At 34.9% G+C, this 15652-nt stretch overlaps 2 protein-coding genes across 5 annotated transcripts in view; both read left to right on the top strand.

The window, feature by feature from the left end:
- SCFD1 (sec1 family domain containing 1) overlaps nucleotides 1-15652 on the top strand; it is a 97571-nt gene that overhangs the window by 9390 nt on the left and 72529 nt on the right. For all 4 annotated transcript variants that reach the window (XR_009220016.1, XR_009220017.1, XR_009220018.1 and 1 more), the window contains 5 exons: nucleotides 224-314; nucleotides 4887-5009; nucleotides 6544-6631; nucleotides 10335-10424; nucleotides 12946-13001. Coding sequence is in view for 1 of the 4 variants with exons in the window: in XM_058540792.1 (XP_058396775.1) it covers nucleotides 224-314; nucleotides 4887-5009; nucleotides 6544-6631; nucleotides 10335-10424; nucleotides 12946-13001 (448 nt within the window). In the remaining 3 variants the exon portion in view is untranslated. The remainder of the gene's footprint in view (nucleotides 1-223; nucleotides 315-4886; nucleotides 5010-6543; nucleotides 6632-10334; nucleotides 10425-12945; nucleotides 13002-15652) is intronic.
- Nucleotides 13256-15413, top strand: LOC131405244 (elongation factor 1-alpha 1-like). The gene is given in 3 exon segments (XM_058540339.1): nucleotides 13256-13288; nucleotides 13815-14671; nucleotides 14673-15413. Coding segments are annotated over 3 exon segments (1410 nt in total). The 3' UTR covers nucleotides 15193-15413.

Below are 15652 nucleotides of genomic sequence, written 5' to 3'. Positions count from 1 at the left end.
AGAAATGAAGACTAAGAAGAGATTAGGATCTTACTAATAAATAATATTAGCGCTGATAAAAGGAGAAAGCTGGGTCAGCTGAGTAATTGCAGCAAGAGCTTTTAGAGTACTGGTCGCTGTCTTTGAGCTGGTAATCTTCTAGTTTGAGAAATATTGTTTTAAACTATCTTTTTAGATAAGTGACTAAGGAAAAAGTGAGTTTTGTGTTCTTTATATCTTCTAGGCTTTTGCATTCTGATCGAGATCCTATTCCAGATGTTCCTGCAGTGTACTTTGTAATGCCAACTGAGGAAAATATTGACAGAATGTGCCAGGTAGTATGGGTTCTTATCTTCCTGACTCTTGAATGTGGAAACAGATTTTTTTTAAAAAAAATTCTTAGCTGTCCACTGTGAAAAATCAGAAATTCCCTTACCAATTTCCCACTTTGAGTTTTGAGACTATCTTTGAATTTTAAATAGACTGAAAGATTTAAAATTTTTTGGCTGAAGAAGCTTATATTGATTAAGACTGAATCTGGCTTTAAAAAACAGAAAACCTATCTATATTAGCTTTTAAAATAAGATTTTGGGGGCCTGCCCTGGTGGCCTAGTGGTTAAGTTCGGCACACGCCACGTCAGCAGCCCAGGTTCTGTTCCTGGGTGCGGACGTACACTACTCGTCTGTCAGTGGCCATGCTGTGGTGGCGACCCACGTACAAAAAGAGGAAGATTGGCAACAGATGCTAGCTTAGGGCCAGTCTTTCTCAGCAGAAAGAGGAAGATTAGCAACTGTTGTTAGCTGAGAGCCAATCTTCCTCATCAGAATGAATGAAAGAATGAATGAATAAATAAATAAATAAATAAAATAAGAAAAGTGAGATTTTATTTTTCTAAGATAATAAGATGTCTGGGAGTAGGAAGTCCAAGCAAGTACAGCAGTTCTATAAGGTAATCAAAGACCCAGGCTCCTTCTGTCTTTCAGATCTATCATCTTTAGTTTGTCACTTTTCATTGTCTTGCTTGTTGCTTCATGGATGCAAGGTGACAGCTGCAACTGCAAACATCACATCTGTGTTCAAGGCAAGAACAAGAGGGAATTGGACTGTGCCAGCCCTCACTCTTCATTGTGATCAAGAAAGCTAAGTTTTCCTAGAAACTCCCAGAAGACTTTGATTTATGTCTTATTGGATAGAATTAGCTTCAGGGGAGGCCACAAAAGTTAATATTTGGATGACTGTATTGCCACCCCAAACAAAATCTGGATTTTTTAGCAAGGAAGAAGGGAAAAATAGATATTGGATAGGTAGCTGACAGTATGTTCCACAAGTCACAAGCATCTTTGCTTGTTATTGACTGTTGAATCAAAGTACTATTTAAATTATTAATGAAGGTCACATATTTTGTGTCCTATGTAGCTAATGATGCCTAGCTTTCTCTTTCACCCTGCATAAACCTGACTATGCCACTTTTAAAGAGGTACAATTTATCAATCCCTTCCTCTTTCCTTTTTTGTAACAGCTTTATTGAAATATAATTCACATACCATACAATTCACCCATTTAAAGTGTACAAAGTGTACAATTCAGTGGTTTTGAGTATATTCACAGAGTTGTACAACCATCACCATAATCAATTTTAGAAGATTTTCATGTTCTAACCTCAACTATTATATCCCCAACACCCCAATCCCCATCCCTAAGCTACTTTTTATTTCTGTATATTTGCCTCTTCTAGATATTACATATAAATGGAATCATATAGGTGACTTGTATCTGGCTTTTTTCTCTTAGCATAATGTTTTCAAGGCTTTTTTCTCTTAGCATAATGTTTCAAATGCCACATTGAAGCATGTATCAGTACTTCATTCCTTTTTAATGCTGACTAATACTCCATTGTATGGATATACGAGATTTGTTTATCCGTTTATCAGTTGATGGATATTTGGGTTGCTTCCACCTTTTGGCTATTATGAAGAATGCTACTATAAACATTTGTGTACAGGTTTCTATGTAGACATGTGTTTTCATTTTTCTTACGTCCATAAGCAACTAGGAGTGGAATTGCTGGGTCAAATGATAACTCTATAGTTAAATTTTGAGGAACTGCCAGACTATTTTCCAAAGTGGTTGCATCGTTTTATATTCCCTCCAGCAGTATATGGGGGTTCGTTTCTCCAGATCTTTGCCAATACTTTTTATTACCTAACATTGGGTTGTAGCCGTCCTAGTGGGTATAGAGTGGTATCTCATTGTGGTTTTGATTTGCATTTCCCTGGTGACTAATGATATTAAGCATCTTTTAATGTGCTTATTGGCCATTTATATATTTTTGGAGAAATGTCATTTAGATCTCTTGTCTAGTTTTGAGTTATCTATTTTGGATATTAGACCCTTATTAAGTATATTATTTGCAAATATTTTCTCCCATTCTTTGGGTTATCTTTTCACTCTCTTGATGGCTTCCTTTGGAGCACAAAAGTTTTAATTTTTATTATAAACTTAATTTTATCCATTTTTTTCTTTAGTTGCTTATGCTTTTGGTATTATGTTTAAGAAACCATTGCCAAATCTCTTTGTTTTCTTCGAAGATTTTTCTAGTTTTGGCTGTTACATTTAGTTGTTTGATCTGTTTTGAGTTAGTTTTTATATATGGTATGAGGTAGGTGTCCAGCTTCCTTCTTTTGCATTTGGCTATTCAGTTGTCCCAGCATCATTTGTTGAAGAGATTATTCTTTCCCCAGTGAACAGTCTTGGCAGCTTTGTCGAAAATTAACAGTAGATACATTGGTTTGTTTCTGGACTCTCTATTCTGTTGATCTCTGTGTCTGTCCCTATGCCAGTGCCACAGTTTTGATTACTCTTGCTCTGTAGCAAGTTTTAAAATTGGGAAATTGAGTCCTCCACAACTTTGTACTTCATTTTCAAGATTATTTGGCTGTTGTGGGTCTCTTGAATTTCCGTATTAGTTTTAGGATTAGTTTATCAGTTTCTATAAAGAAGCCACCTGGGGTTCTGATAGGGATTGCATTGAATCTGTAGGTCAATTTGGAGAGTACTTCTATCTTAACAATATTAAATTTTCTCATCCATCAACATGAGATATCTTTCCATTTATTTGGATCTTTAGTTTCTTTCTTTTTGTGTGTGTGTGTGTGAGGAAGATCAGCCCTGAGCTAACATCCGTGCCAATCCTCCTCTTTTTGCTGAGGAGGATTGGTCCTGAGCTAGCATCCGTGCCCATCCTCCTCTACTTTATATGGGATGCTGCCACAGCATGGCCTGACGAGCGGTGCGTCGGTGTGCACCCGGGATCCGAACTCAGGCCGCCGGCAGTGGAGCACACGCACTTAACTGCTACTCCGCGAGGCCGGTCATTCTTTAGTTTCTTTTAACAATGTTTTGTAGTGTGCAGAATACAAGTTTTGCACTTCTTTTGTTAAATTTATTCCTTCATTTTTTTAATGCTATTGTGAATGGAATTGTTTTCTTAATTCCATTTTTAGGATTGTTTATTGCAAGTGTATAGATATATTTTTAGGATTGCTTATTGCAAGTGTATAGATATCCAGTTGACTTGTAGTATTGATCTTGCTTCCTGCAACCTGTTCAACTTCTGTGTCCTTTTGAAATGTCTGCATCATTCTTTCACACTTCCTTACTTTCTGGTACAATAAGATGTTCCGGTCTCATCTTGTACTTCCTCTGTCCCAGCCCAAGATCCAGCCATTTGTCTAAGGAGCCCTGGTTACTTTTTGTAGAGAGTGGTATTTAGAAATCAGTGTCTGCATTAGGTGTACTCATTGCTACTAGAGTGTCGCAATTGTTAGGCCTTCTCACTGGACAGAGCTAGGAAATACATATATGTACATACATGCACACTTTTATATCTATATTTCATTCTATAAATCCTTCTGCTTATCTCTCTAGATAGATAGACAGTCAGACAGACAGGTAGATAACCTCCAAAACTGTTTCAATTCAGAGATACAGGACTCATTTTAGCTTTTTCTTTTTCCATTTATAAATTTGTAACTCCTCTCTCGGACATTGAGAAACATGGCTCCCAATATCCTCACCATATTTGCTTACTTTCTCAGTCCTCTCAATCCTCAGTCCTTTAACCAATCTCCCAGCCCTTGCTAAACCACTGCCCTGCTCAGCCACCTTCCTCACATAGGCTCCAACCCCTGTTTTTCACATTTCAACATCTGAAATCAGGTGCATCTTAAAATCAATGGTGTGTTATAGAATTTTATTGGCAGCATTAATTCTTTCTTAATGTTACATAAAGTAATGTTGTCTGTTACAATTGACAATATCTTTGATTTGAAGAAATATGATTATTTAGATATCTGTTTGCCTAGAGTTTAAGAAAATAAGTAAATTTGATATAAGAATTTGCATAACTTTAAATTATACTACTTTTGGATGGCTGAGAAGGAATACTTCTGGAATTGGTCATTGAATTATCACATGTCTGTACACAGTGAAGCAAGTATTTATTGTATCATCACGTGAGCAGAGCAGTAGAAGGTAGTGTCTGCCAAATATAATAATCATTTTACTATGTAAGAGAGCCACTTCTGGATACTTTTAAGAAAAATGCACATATGCTATTTCAAAGCCATTTTATGCATTGTTGTAATTAATAGGATTGTATGGATAATATAATATCATAACTTTAATTATTAAAATATATGTCAGTTACACATGGTAACCAGGTAACCAATACTTCTTCATAACTTAGTTCTCTTGGGATACTTTTTTTTATTGTCATTTATGTAACCTGTCTTTTAAATAGTTAAGTTATTCTCCAAAACCGTGCTATTATAGTATCTAAGAGATTTTTATTTGTGGTCATCTTTTATACTATCCTATAAGAATGAAGTATTCATTGTATTTGTAGGATCTTCGAAATCAACTCTATGAATCATATTATTTAAATTTTATTTCTGCTATTTCAAGAAGTAAACTGGAAGATATTGCAAATGCAGCATTAGCAGCTAGTGCAGTCACACAAGTAGCCAAGGTAAGAGATTTTGGTTGGTTGATGACATTTTGTTAATGTAAAATTTAATCATATCCTGAAACCTGTTATTTGACATAGGTGTCTAATTTACAAAGGACCAGAACAACCTAAGAAATATTTAGACTCAATAATTTTAGAAAAAGTTCTGATAATATAAATTATCTTCAACTTGAACTAGACAAAATAAACCAAACTAAAGGAACCTATTCAGTGAGTTTGAAAGACAAAAATAGAAAGCTGAATCAGTTTTTGTTATAGACTGGGAATTGTATATTCTTTTTAGCTCAACTTAGAAATAGTCTGACAATTGTGTTATCATAAATTATACTCAAGATACGTTGACATTGTTTTGTCTATAATCATTATAGTCACCATACTACCTCCAGATCTCTTCTTACTTAGGAGAGAGGATCCAAAGAGGCTGTGTTGCATATTATAAGACAGAAGGAATTTGCAACAGGCCTGCAATTCTACATCATAGTGACTTTTTAATCAGGTTCAGCTTAGTTATAAATAAATCTGTAAAATATATTCTTGGTTATAGCCCTGTTGTGCCATGTGCTTCTTGAATTTGGACAAAACATAAATGAAAATTCTAGGGAATGATATAGGGCAAATAAAAGACTGAACAACCATGCATTTACTTCTCATTTTTTCCCACTGATAGATTTTTCACTCTTAGATTTAGATGGTCCACTGCTAGTTCTGGTTAGTTTTTGATGCTTATGTGTTAATGTTCTGGCTCTTCCAAAGTTTATCATGAATTTTACACAAAATAATAAGAATGGTTTTCAATTTATTTAACTAAATTTAGTGTATTTCAAATAGTTTTCTTAATTTTTCTCCTAATTTATACTCCTAAAGAACTAGTATAACTTTTCCCCACTTATAAATGTTCACAGTAGAAAAACAGTTACTATGACTTTCTTAGGGAAGTGTGATTAAAATGAATATAAAAATTGAAATTGTGGAGCTGCCCTGGTGGTGTAGCAGTTAAGTGCGCGTGCTCTGCTTCGGCAGCCCGAGGGTTCACAGCTTCCCATCCTGGGCACGCTTCGACGCACCACTTGTCAAGCCATGCTGTAGTGGTGTCCCGTATATAAGGTAGAGGAAGATGGGCACGAATGTTAGCCCAGGGCCGGTCTTCCTCGGCAAAAAAGAGGAGGCTTGGCATGGATGTTAGCTAAGGGCTGATCTTCCTCACAAAAAAAAAAATTGAAATTGTGGTTTTTCTTTAAAATTGATATCCTTTCCCATCCCAACCACAATTTTTAAAAAATTTTTATATCTTCTTAAATTTTGTTTTCTGAAAATGTTACTCTCCTCTTTAATTGTTTTGACAAAAGGCGTGCTTTTATTGCTTTTTATAATAACTCCTCATTCTTGCCCAGTTAGGCAGTCTGCTACGTGGTATAATTTTTAGATATTGAATATGATTTTAATTTTTTCCATTTTTACTATTGGTAGATTAAATCAAACTAAATATGCTTTCAATATAATAAAATTGACTTGTAAACCTTTTCTTTTGTTCTAGGTTTTTGATCAGTATCTCAATTTTATTACTTTGGAAGATGATATGTTTGTATTATGTAATCAAAATAAGGAGCTTGTTTCATATCGTGGTATGTAAAAATAGGAATATTGTAATTCATTATTAACAAAATGAATGATGTACTGTTAAAAAAAGAAAGTTAACATGTTTAGTGCACTCCAAAACCAGTTTTGTTACAGCAGTAGAGCTGTAAAAAAATTTTAAAGCACATAAAACAAGTTTCAGACTGAATTCTGTCACATATAAACAACATTTAATAAACCTGTTTTGTAAGGTCAATAAAGTACAATTCTCTGACCTTGTAGGTACTGCGTAGTAACTTGCATGAATGGTTCCCTCATGGCAAGTAAGACAGTATTTTAGTAGTAGGATTCAGTTCAACTTCCAGTACTTTGACCTTTGGACAAGAACAAGTTACTTTGCTTCTCTGCTTTAGTTTCTTCATCCATAAAGTGGGGATAATAATACTCTCTACCTCATAGAGTTTTTTGGGAATTAAATAGATAAAATGTATAAAATGCCTAGAAAAGTTTCTGACACATAGAAAGTACTCAGAAAAGGTTGGATAATGTTGCTATTTATCAAGATCAGACAGCAATCAGGAGTCAGCAGCTACTGTACCACTATGGAATCTTCATTCCATAGTCTAAGTGCCATTCTCAAACATAGAGTGTGAGAATTCCTTGATTCTTATACCTTGTTCACGCAGTAGTAGGGATTTGAGTGTAGGTGTTTGATCAAATGCTAACTACCTCTAAGGTTTATGTTCCCAGTGTTGGTAAACTGACCATTCCTGGGATATAGATTAAAATTAAAAGATGCACATACACGTGCACACATGTTTACACCCACACCATGTTATATTGTCTATGTTGATTTTTTTTTTTTTTTTGGTAAGAACGTTTAACATGAGATCTACCCTCTCTACATTTTTAAGTGAACAATACAGTATTGTTGACTATAGGTACAATGTTATATAGCAGATCTCTAGAACTTATTCATCTTGCTTAACTGAAACTTTATGCCCATTGATTAGTTATATTGACTATTTTAGAAAATTGAAGACTACCGAAGCCAATTTAATTAATGAAATAATCATTAATTTGCTACTTAAGAATTGAGATGTTTGGGGATGAAGAGAATATCAGTGGTTCTTAAGTGGGTAGTGTGTCCCCCTAAGGGGGCATTTGGAAATGAGTAAGGACGTTTTTGATTGTCACAATCACCAGGGCTGCTACTAGCATATAGTGACCAGGAACTAGGAATGCTGGATGTTCTGCAGTGTGTAAGCCATGCTCATACAGAAAATTGTTCTGCCCAAAACACCAGTGGTACCCTATTATAAAACACTGGACCAGATGGTAAGCTCCCTGAGAGAAGAGAGCATGAATCTTTTGGTTTCCTTGAGCTCCATAGCATGCTTTCTTGTTGAAATTAAACGGCATCCCTAGGAAGTGTAAGTATTTGCTGAATGGCCCATGTAAGAGACTTTTGATGGTAGTTGTTATTTACAGAAGTCTATTTACAGTTAATTGAGTTTTAAATTAGTTAGCTACTTATTTAAGTTATATGTTTAAAACCTAGTTTCCCTTAAGTCTTTAAAGTAAACTTGTAAATTTTGTTATATTATTTATAAATCCAGTTACATAAAAACAAGCACATTTACTTTTTTGATTGATTACCTCAGATTGAACAGAGTAAATTCTAATCAGTCCCATTTAACAAGCTTAGTCAGCAAACTTAGTTTATTAAATTCCCTTAAACAGTTTAAATTGCATTTATAAATTCAGTATATTAAATTTTCTTTTTTAAGTACTTCAAATACCAAACCAGGCAAATTTATAAATCTGGCAAGCAAAATCTGCCCAGATATTTAAATAATTCTTAAAAATAATTAAATTTAGTCTAAGTTCACTAAACAATCAAGTACTTATAAGTTTAATTTTCTGCCTCTCAACTTAAAAAAAACAAGTCTGAAATTAGTTATTAGTATAATAATTTAAAGTATAAATTTAACTTATTTTAAAGTATAATCGCATGGTTAATTGCTCAGATTCTCAATAATATAATTATAATAGTACTAATAGATTGCTCTATGAGGACTTTACGGTATAAGCTCATTTACTCCTCAGAATAACTTTGTGAAGTTGGTATTATTATTATTTCCATTTTCCAGATGAAGAAACTGAGGCACAGATATTTAGTAACTTGGTAAGGAAATGGCAGAACCAGCTTACTAGTCCCAGGCACTCACTCCAGAGACAACGCTGTTAACCGTTATGTAATTATATACCAAATCCTCTCAAACATTACAAGTAGTTTAACTGATCATCTTAAACAGATTATTCCAAACATAAATCAGTTATATTTATACCATGGATTTGATTTGGAGCACCTACTTTCCATAGATTGGGAATTTATTTATCCAGTAGAGGAAGCAGATTTATCAGCTCAGTTACACCCAGGCTACTATCTCTGACAAACCAGATTATCACAAGTGAATTGAGGTTATTGATGCATAGTTTTTTGAGTATTCAGGGTAGTTCTCATTCAAAAGTGTGGGACTAAGGTATAGGACCTAAGGGCTCGAGGCTTCCATATAGATTTTACCTGTACCAGTTATTGACAAAATGAACTGAATATTTCCCTGGATTTATGACCCCTGAATTTATATAATTCACATTGTATCCTTATGCCATTTCTATCATCAGATTTGTATAGATGCTACCGAGTAGCAGCACATTTCCTCATCCAGATTCTGTATTGCCTGGTTGAATTCTTTATTATTTTTATGTTCTCTGCATGGACCATACTTCTTTAAATACTTTCATATATCTGGTGAGATTCTGCTTTCCTCTCATGCTAATTACAAGTTGTATTAAATTTTATATTTGTTTTCACATTTAGGATGTTAGGAAATTTAAAATATTGTATAAATAATATTTTAGTCCAGTCAGTCTTTTCAACCAATAGTGAGCATCTACTTGTCAGACACTGGGCCTAGGTATTGTGAGAGATAGGAAGATGAAAAAGGCAAGGTCTTTGACTGTCAAGGACAGTCTTCACAGCAATGTTTCTTAAAATGTACCGCAAGAATCACCTGAAGTGCTTGTCAAAATTGCAGATTTCTTAGAATTTTCCCAAATCTATTGAATCGAATCCCTAGGGGTAAGGGCTAAGAATCTTTAATTTTTAATAGCTTCCAGAAGAACTTCTTTCTCTTCTCTCATATTCCTAGAGTGATTCTTATACCTACTGAAGTTTGGGAACCACTTATGTACAGTCTAGTACATCAGAAAAGAAATTCATATAACTTATTATAATACAAAGAAAATGATATGTGATATCAGTCTTGCCATAATTGATTTGCATTGTGCTTTTCTGGAGTAGTTGGATAATAAGATCAATAATTTCTTGAGGCAATCTAGTGTTTATGAATAAAATTATTTAATAGGATATTTATTTTCTGTTTGCTCTAGCAAAAATTTTGTATAGTTTGTGTGGTGGGTTTTTTTTCCTATTGCTACTCTGATATTGATACTACTCTTATTACTGCTACTGATATTCAAGTTTTTTTTTTTTTAAGTAGTGTAATTTTTAATAGATAGTTCTTCACTTAAAGTTTAAAGCATAAAAAATTTTACTTGTTTGACCATGTTACAAATGTTATCAAACTGGTTATTGATTAGGAGTTTAGTAATAATTTTAAGAGTTTTATAAAGATAAAGTGTAAATTTTGGTCACTTTTTTCTCCTTTACCTATGTCATTTTAGCCATTAACAGGCCAGATATCACAGACACAGAAATGGAAACTGTTATGGACACAATTGTTGACAGCCTCTTCTGCTTTTTTGTTACACTGGGTAAGTTTTCAAATTTTTCTGGTTATTTCTTCAAAGTAAATTAATTATCTCATAACTCATTTTGATCTGTTACACTGTAATATGATCCCCTTTTATCTATTCTGGATCTCCACAGGCTCTTCAGAGTTGGGATAAAATACACATTTTGTACTATATAAAAACATAATTCTTCTAATAGTTTGATGTGGTTATTCCTCTTGAGTTAGCGTTTAGCAGATCTATTGAGTTGTTTCCTTAGATGTTTTTGGTAATTGTAACTTTCTAATGAATTACTCTAATAGTTTGGTGGTGACTTCACCTATGTACTTGCTAATTTTCTTTCAATATCTCATTATGAAAAATTTCAAATACACTTCTAAGTAGAGGGATGTGTGCCTGGTAACTTAATAAGGCAAACTCCCAAGACTCCAGAAAAGGCCAAACTTATGTATAATACTAATCCAATATGCTCTCAAAATTGTAAACATTTCTTTGGAACATCTAAATTTACTTATAGTTACGTTGTGTTAAGTATCTAATGTGTGACTTTATGCTTTACTATTACTAATGGATTTGTTTAGAGACCCTCTAACTGCAGTTTTAATTTTGCAAACACTTAAAACCTTTCAGTTAACATGATTCTCATTAGATTAGTAAAATTTCTCTCCATTTCATAAATGAAAAAATTAAGGAAGAGAGGGATACCGTGCATAGTTTAGATTAGAGACAAAAGTTTGAGAAGAATTTGTATGCAGATTTGGGAGCTCCCTCCTTTCAGGGATTTTTCCCTTTAATTTCCAGCCCTGAACTCCATTCTTTGATTCCTCAGCTCAGTAAGTGTTCTGTTTTCTGCTTGAGCTCTTTATCCTGTGTGCCCTGCAAACTGGAAAGTACCCTCGGGGAAAGCTGGTTAAGAGTATATCTCACCTTTCAAGGATATCTCTTCTTTGAAGAGTTTTGCCTTCCTCCGTTTTCTACCTGCTTTTGATTGCTCTCAGTACCTTCAAGAGGGGTTGTTGTTGGTGTTTTTTTTAAAGAAAGCACATGTATACAACTTTTAGTTGTTAAACAGACATAATTAATCTTTCTATTTTGCCATCCCACACCATCTCCAAAATTTTGCTGAATGCTGGGGTTACTGTGGACATTTAAGGTCATTTTTGCTTGGTTAATGCTGTATTTTCAAGGTGAGGGTAGATTGAAAAAGAGAAGTATAAATCAAGACCACTGAAGTGGTAGAGCACCCTTTATTATGTAGAGTATCAGAAAGTGATTCTTTCAAAGGAGAAGTTGAAATTATTGCCAGTGTGACATGGAAGGACGTCAACAATAAATTGTTAAAGGAAAAAAAACAAATTTAGGAACAGTATATGTAATATCCTATTTTTCTTTTTTATGCACTCCACTCATTCACTTATTTAGACTATATGTGGAAAATAACCTGAAAGCATCCATATCTAATTCTTAATGGGGATTATTTTGGGGTGCTAGAATCAAGAGGGTTAACTTTATACATTTCTAATATTACTTGACTTTTTTATGACAAGCATGTATAACTTGCCATCAAAAGAAAACAAAGTCTTAAAAAATTTGCTAATATTCCACATTTTTACTTTCGCAATTGAGCATGCTTTGTATAGAATCTAAAATGCAACAATTTCAGCATATAAAGATTACCATGTTCTCAGTTTGTTTTATGAAATTTTTAGGGCAATTGGATTTTTTCCTATCATTTTACAGTTTTTTAGCCTTTGATAAAATTTGGAATAATAACAAGAAGTTAAGAGGCCTAATGAGTTGATAATGAATTGAAACCAACTTTTAGGAGCATTTCACGTTATGTGGAGAATGTGTTTTGTGTTATCTTTTAAATTAGTATTTTAAAAAATAGACTATAATCCTCCATTTTGTTAATTTGTAAAATGAGTAAAAAATAACAATACTAAACTGCTAAATTAGCTAAGCTCTTTCTTTTCCTTTAAGTCAAATTAAAATGAACCCTGTGAGTGGAGAGTAAACTTAGTCCTTGAAACTGCCTGCAGGGAATCAAAATTCTGATTTAGTCAATTCATTGAAAAAAATGTGATCACACTGATGGGCCAACACCATATAAAAATAGTCTTTTTCTGACTCCCTGTTTTCTTTTTTAATGAGAAGGTCTATTTCTGAAACCTTGCTTTTACTCTCAAGGTTATATAAGTCCTTTTATGTTTGTAGCCTGCACTTGTATACATTTGTTGTATGTTATTTTTTGATGCTTATGTATTTTATAAGTAACAATCATACATGGCTTAACGAAAAGGGTATGTCTGAGAAATGAGTCATTGGGTGGTTTTGTCGTCATGTGAATGTCCTAGAGTGTACTTACACAAACCTAGATGGTATAGCCTACTACACATGTAAGCTATATGGTACTAATCTTATGGGACCACTATCATATACGCGGTCCATTGTTGACTGAAACATCGTTATGCGGCACGTGACTGTATCCATTTTAATTATTAAGAGCTGAAATTATTGCTAATATCTATTGTTAAAATAGGTGCTGTTCCTATAATCAGATGTTCAAGAGGAACAGCAGCAGAAATGGTGGCAGTGGTGAGTTCATGCAAATATCCATTGGGGATAAAGAATACCGTGTCAGTTGTTTTCCATAGGCACCTCAAGTGTTTTTGTTTATATGAAGTATGTGATTGCTTTGGATTATATATTAATTACCAAAGCCAAATATTTTTATTTTGTAACATTGAGATTCCACCAAAAATAAAAGATAATCATTGTGTACTTCTATGTGACAGAGTAAAATGATTTACTCCAATGTGCTATCCCAGCCCTGTTTCTTTTTTAGCACAATGTATATTCCTCGTTCAGCTTTCTCTCTCCAAGTAGTATTTTACATTTATTTGATCCCCTAAACTGTTTAATATTAACTTCAGTTAGCAAATATTTATTAACAATCATAACCATATTTAAAATGGTAAAGTGCATTTTGCTGCCCCACTATGTTAGAGTAAAATATTTAGTATAAATTGAGTATTCGAAGATTTACTTTAAAGATTAAAAAATAAGTAAAGGATTAGAGAAATTACAAAATTATTGAAAAGGAAGGAGGGTAAGTGGTATGGAAAGATGGAGGAAACTATAGTAACATTTTTGAGTTTTACTAGCTCAAATCCATCATTGCCTCTTGGAGAACTATTTTTTTTTTCACATATTCCATTTCTATTCTGGAGCCTCTTGCAACCACCACTATATAGACACTCTTCTTGATACAATAGTGACTCGTACATGGGGAGAGTGGGGTTGTCATTACGGCAAAGCATTTCCTGAACCTAAAGTAAAAGTCAACAGAGCCTTTTCGCAACGGGTTTGCCGCCAGAACACAGGTGTCGTGAAAACCACCGCTAAAAGGAAAAGACTCATATCAACATCGTGGTCATTGGACACGTAGACTCGGGCAAGTCGACCACTACTGGCCATCTGATCTACAAATGTGGTGGGATCGACAAAAGAACCATCAAAAAATTTGAGAAGGAGGCTGCGGAGATGGGAAAGGGCTCCTTCAAGTATGCCTGGGTCTTGGATAAACTGAAAGCTGAACGTGAGCGTGGTATCACCATTGATATCTCCCTGTGGAAATTTGAGACCAGCAAGTATTATGTGACCATCATTGATGCCCCGGGACACAGAGACTTTATCAAAAACATGATTACAGGCACATCTCAGGCTGACTGTGCTGTCCTGATTGTTGCTGCTGGTGTTGGTGAATTTGAAGCAGGTATCTCCAAGAATGGGCAGACCCATGAGCATGCCCTTCTGGCTTACACACTGGGTGTGAAACAACTAATCGTTGGTGTTAACAAATTGGATTCCACTGAGCCACCCTACAGCCAGATGAGATATGAGGAAATTGTTAAGGAAGTCAGCACCTACATTAAGAAAATTGGCTGCAACCCCAACACAGTTGCATTTGTGCCAATTTCTGGTTGGAATGGTGACAACATGCTCGAGCCAAGTGCTAACATGCCTTGGTTCAAGGGATGGAAAGTCACCCGTAAAGATGGCAATGCCAGTGGAACCACACTGCTTGAAGCTCTGGATTGCATCCTGCCACCAACTCGTCCAACTGACAAGCCCTTGCGTCTGCCCCACCAGGACGTCTACAAAATTGGTGTTATTGATACTATTCCTGTGGGCCGAGTGGAGACTGGTGTTCTCAAACCTGGTATGGTGGTCACCTTTGCTCCAGTCAATGTTACAACTGAAGTGGTGTGTTGAAATGCATCATGAAGCATTGAGTGAAGCTCTTCCTGGGGACAATGTGGGCTTCAATGTCAAGAATGTGTCTGTCAAAGATGTTCGCTGTGGCAGTGTGGCTGGTGACAGCAAAAATGATCCACCAATGGAAGCAGCTGGCTTCACAGCTCAGGTCATTATCCTGAACCATCCAGGCCAAATCAGTGCTGGCTATGCACCTGTGCTGGATTGTCATACAGCTCACATTGCTTGCAAGTTTGCTGAGCTGAAGGAGAAGATTGATCGTCGTTCTGGAAAAAAGCTGGAAAATGGCCCAAAATTCTTGAAATCTGGTGATGCTGCCATCGTTGATATGGTTCTTGGCAAGCCCATGTGTGTTGAGAGCTTCTCTGACTATCCTCCTCTGGGCCATTTTGCTGTTCGTGACGTGAGACAGACAGTTGCTGTGGGTGTCATCAAAGCAGTGGACAAGAAGGCAGCTGGAGCTGGCAAGGCCACCAAGTCTGCCCAGAAGCCTCAGAAGGCTAAATGAATATTATCGCCAATACCTGCCACCCCAGTCTTAATCAGTGGTGCAATGGTCTCAGAACTGTTTGTCTCAATTGGCCATTTAAGTTTAATAGTAAAAGACTGGTTAATGATAATGATGCATCGTAAAACCTTCAGAAGAAAAGGAGAATGTTTTGTGGACCATTTGGTTTTTTTGTGTGGCAGTTTTAAGTTATTAGTTTTTAAAATCAGTACTTTTTAATGGAAACAACTTGACCAAAACTCTGTCACAGAATTTTGAGACCCATTAAAACAAAGTTTAATGACCAAAAAAAAAAAAAAAAAAAAAGTCAACAGAAGTGCTTATTAATGAAATCAGGCCTGAGTCACAGTAGAAAAGGCATTCGTCTTTTCGAGTCCAAGTTATGATGATATTGGATACTAAAGAAGCTAAAATATTTAGCTTTTAGAATTGCTATTTTGTAAAGAAATTCCAAGTTTCT

The sequence above is a fragment of the Diceros bicornis genome, chromosome 5 (assembly GCF_020826845.1).
Source record: "Diceros bicornis minor isolate mBicDic1 chromosome 5, mDicBic1.mat.cur, whole genome shotgun sequence".
Taxonomy (NCBI): domain Eukaryota; kingdom Metazoa; phylum Chordata; class Mammalia; order Perissodactyla; family Rhinocerotidae; genus Diceros; species Diceros bicornis.
Note: the sequence above shows the minus strand (reverse complement) of the source record. Positions and strands in the feature narration are given on the sequence as shown.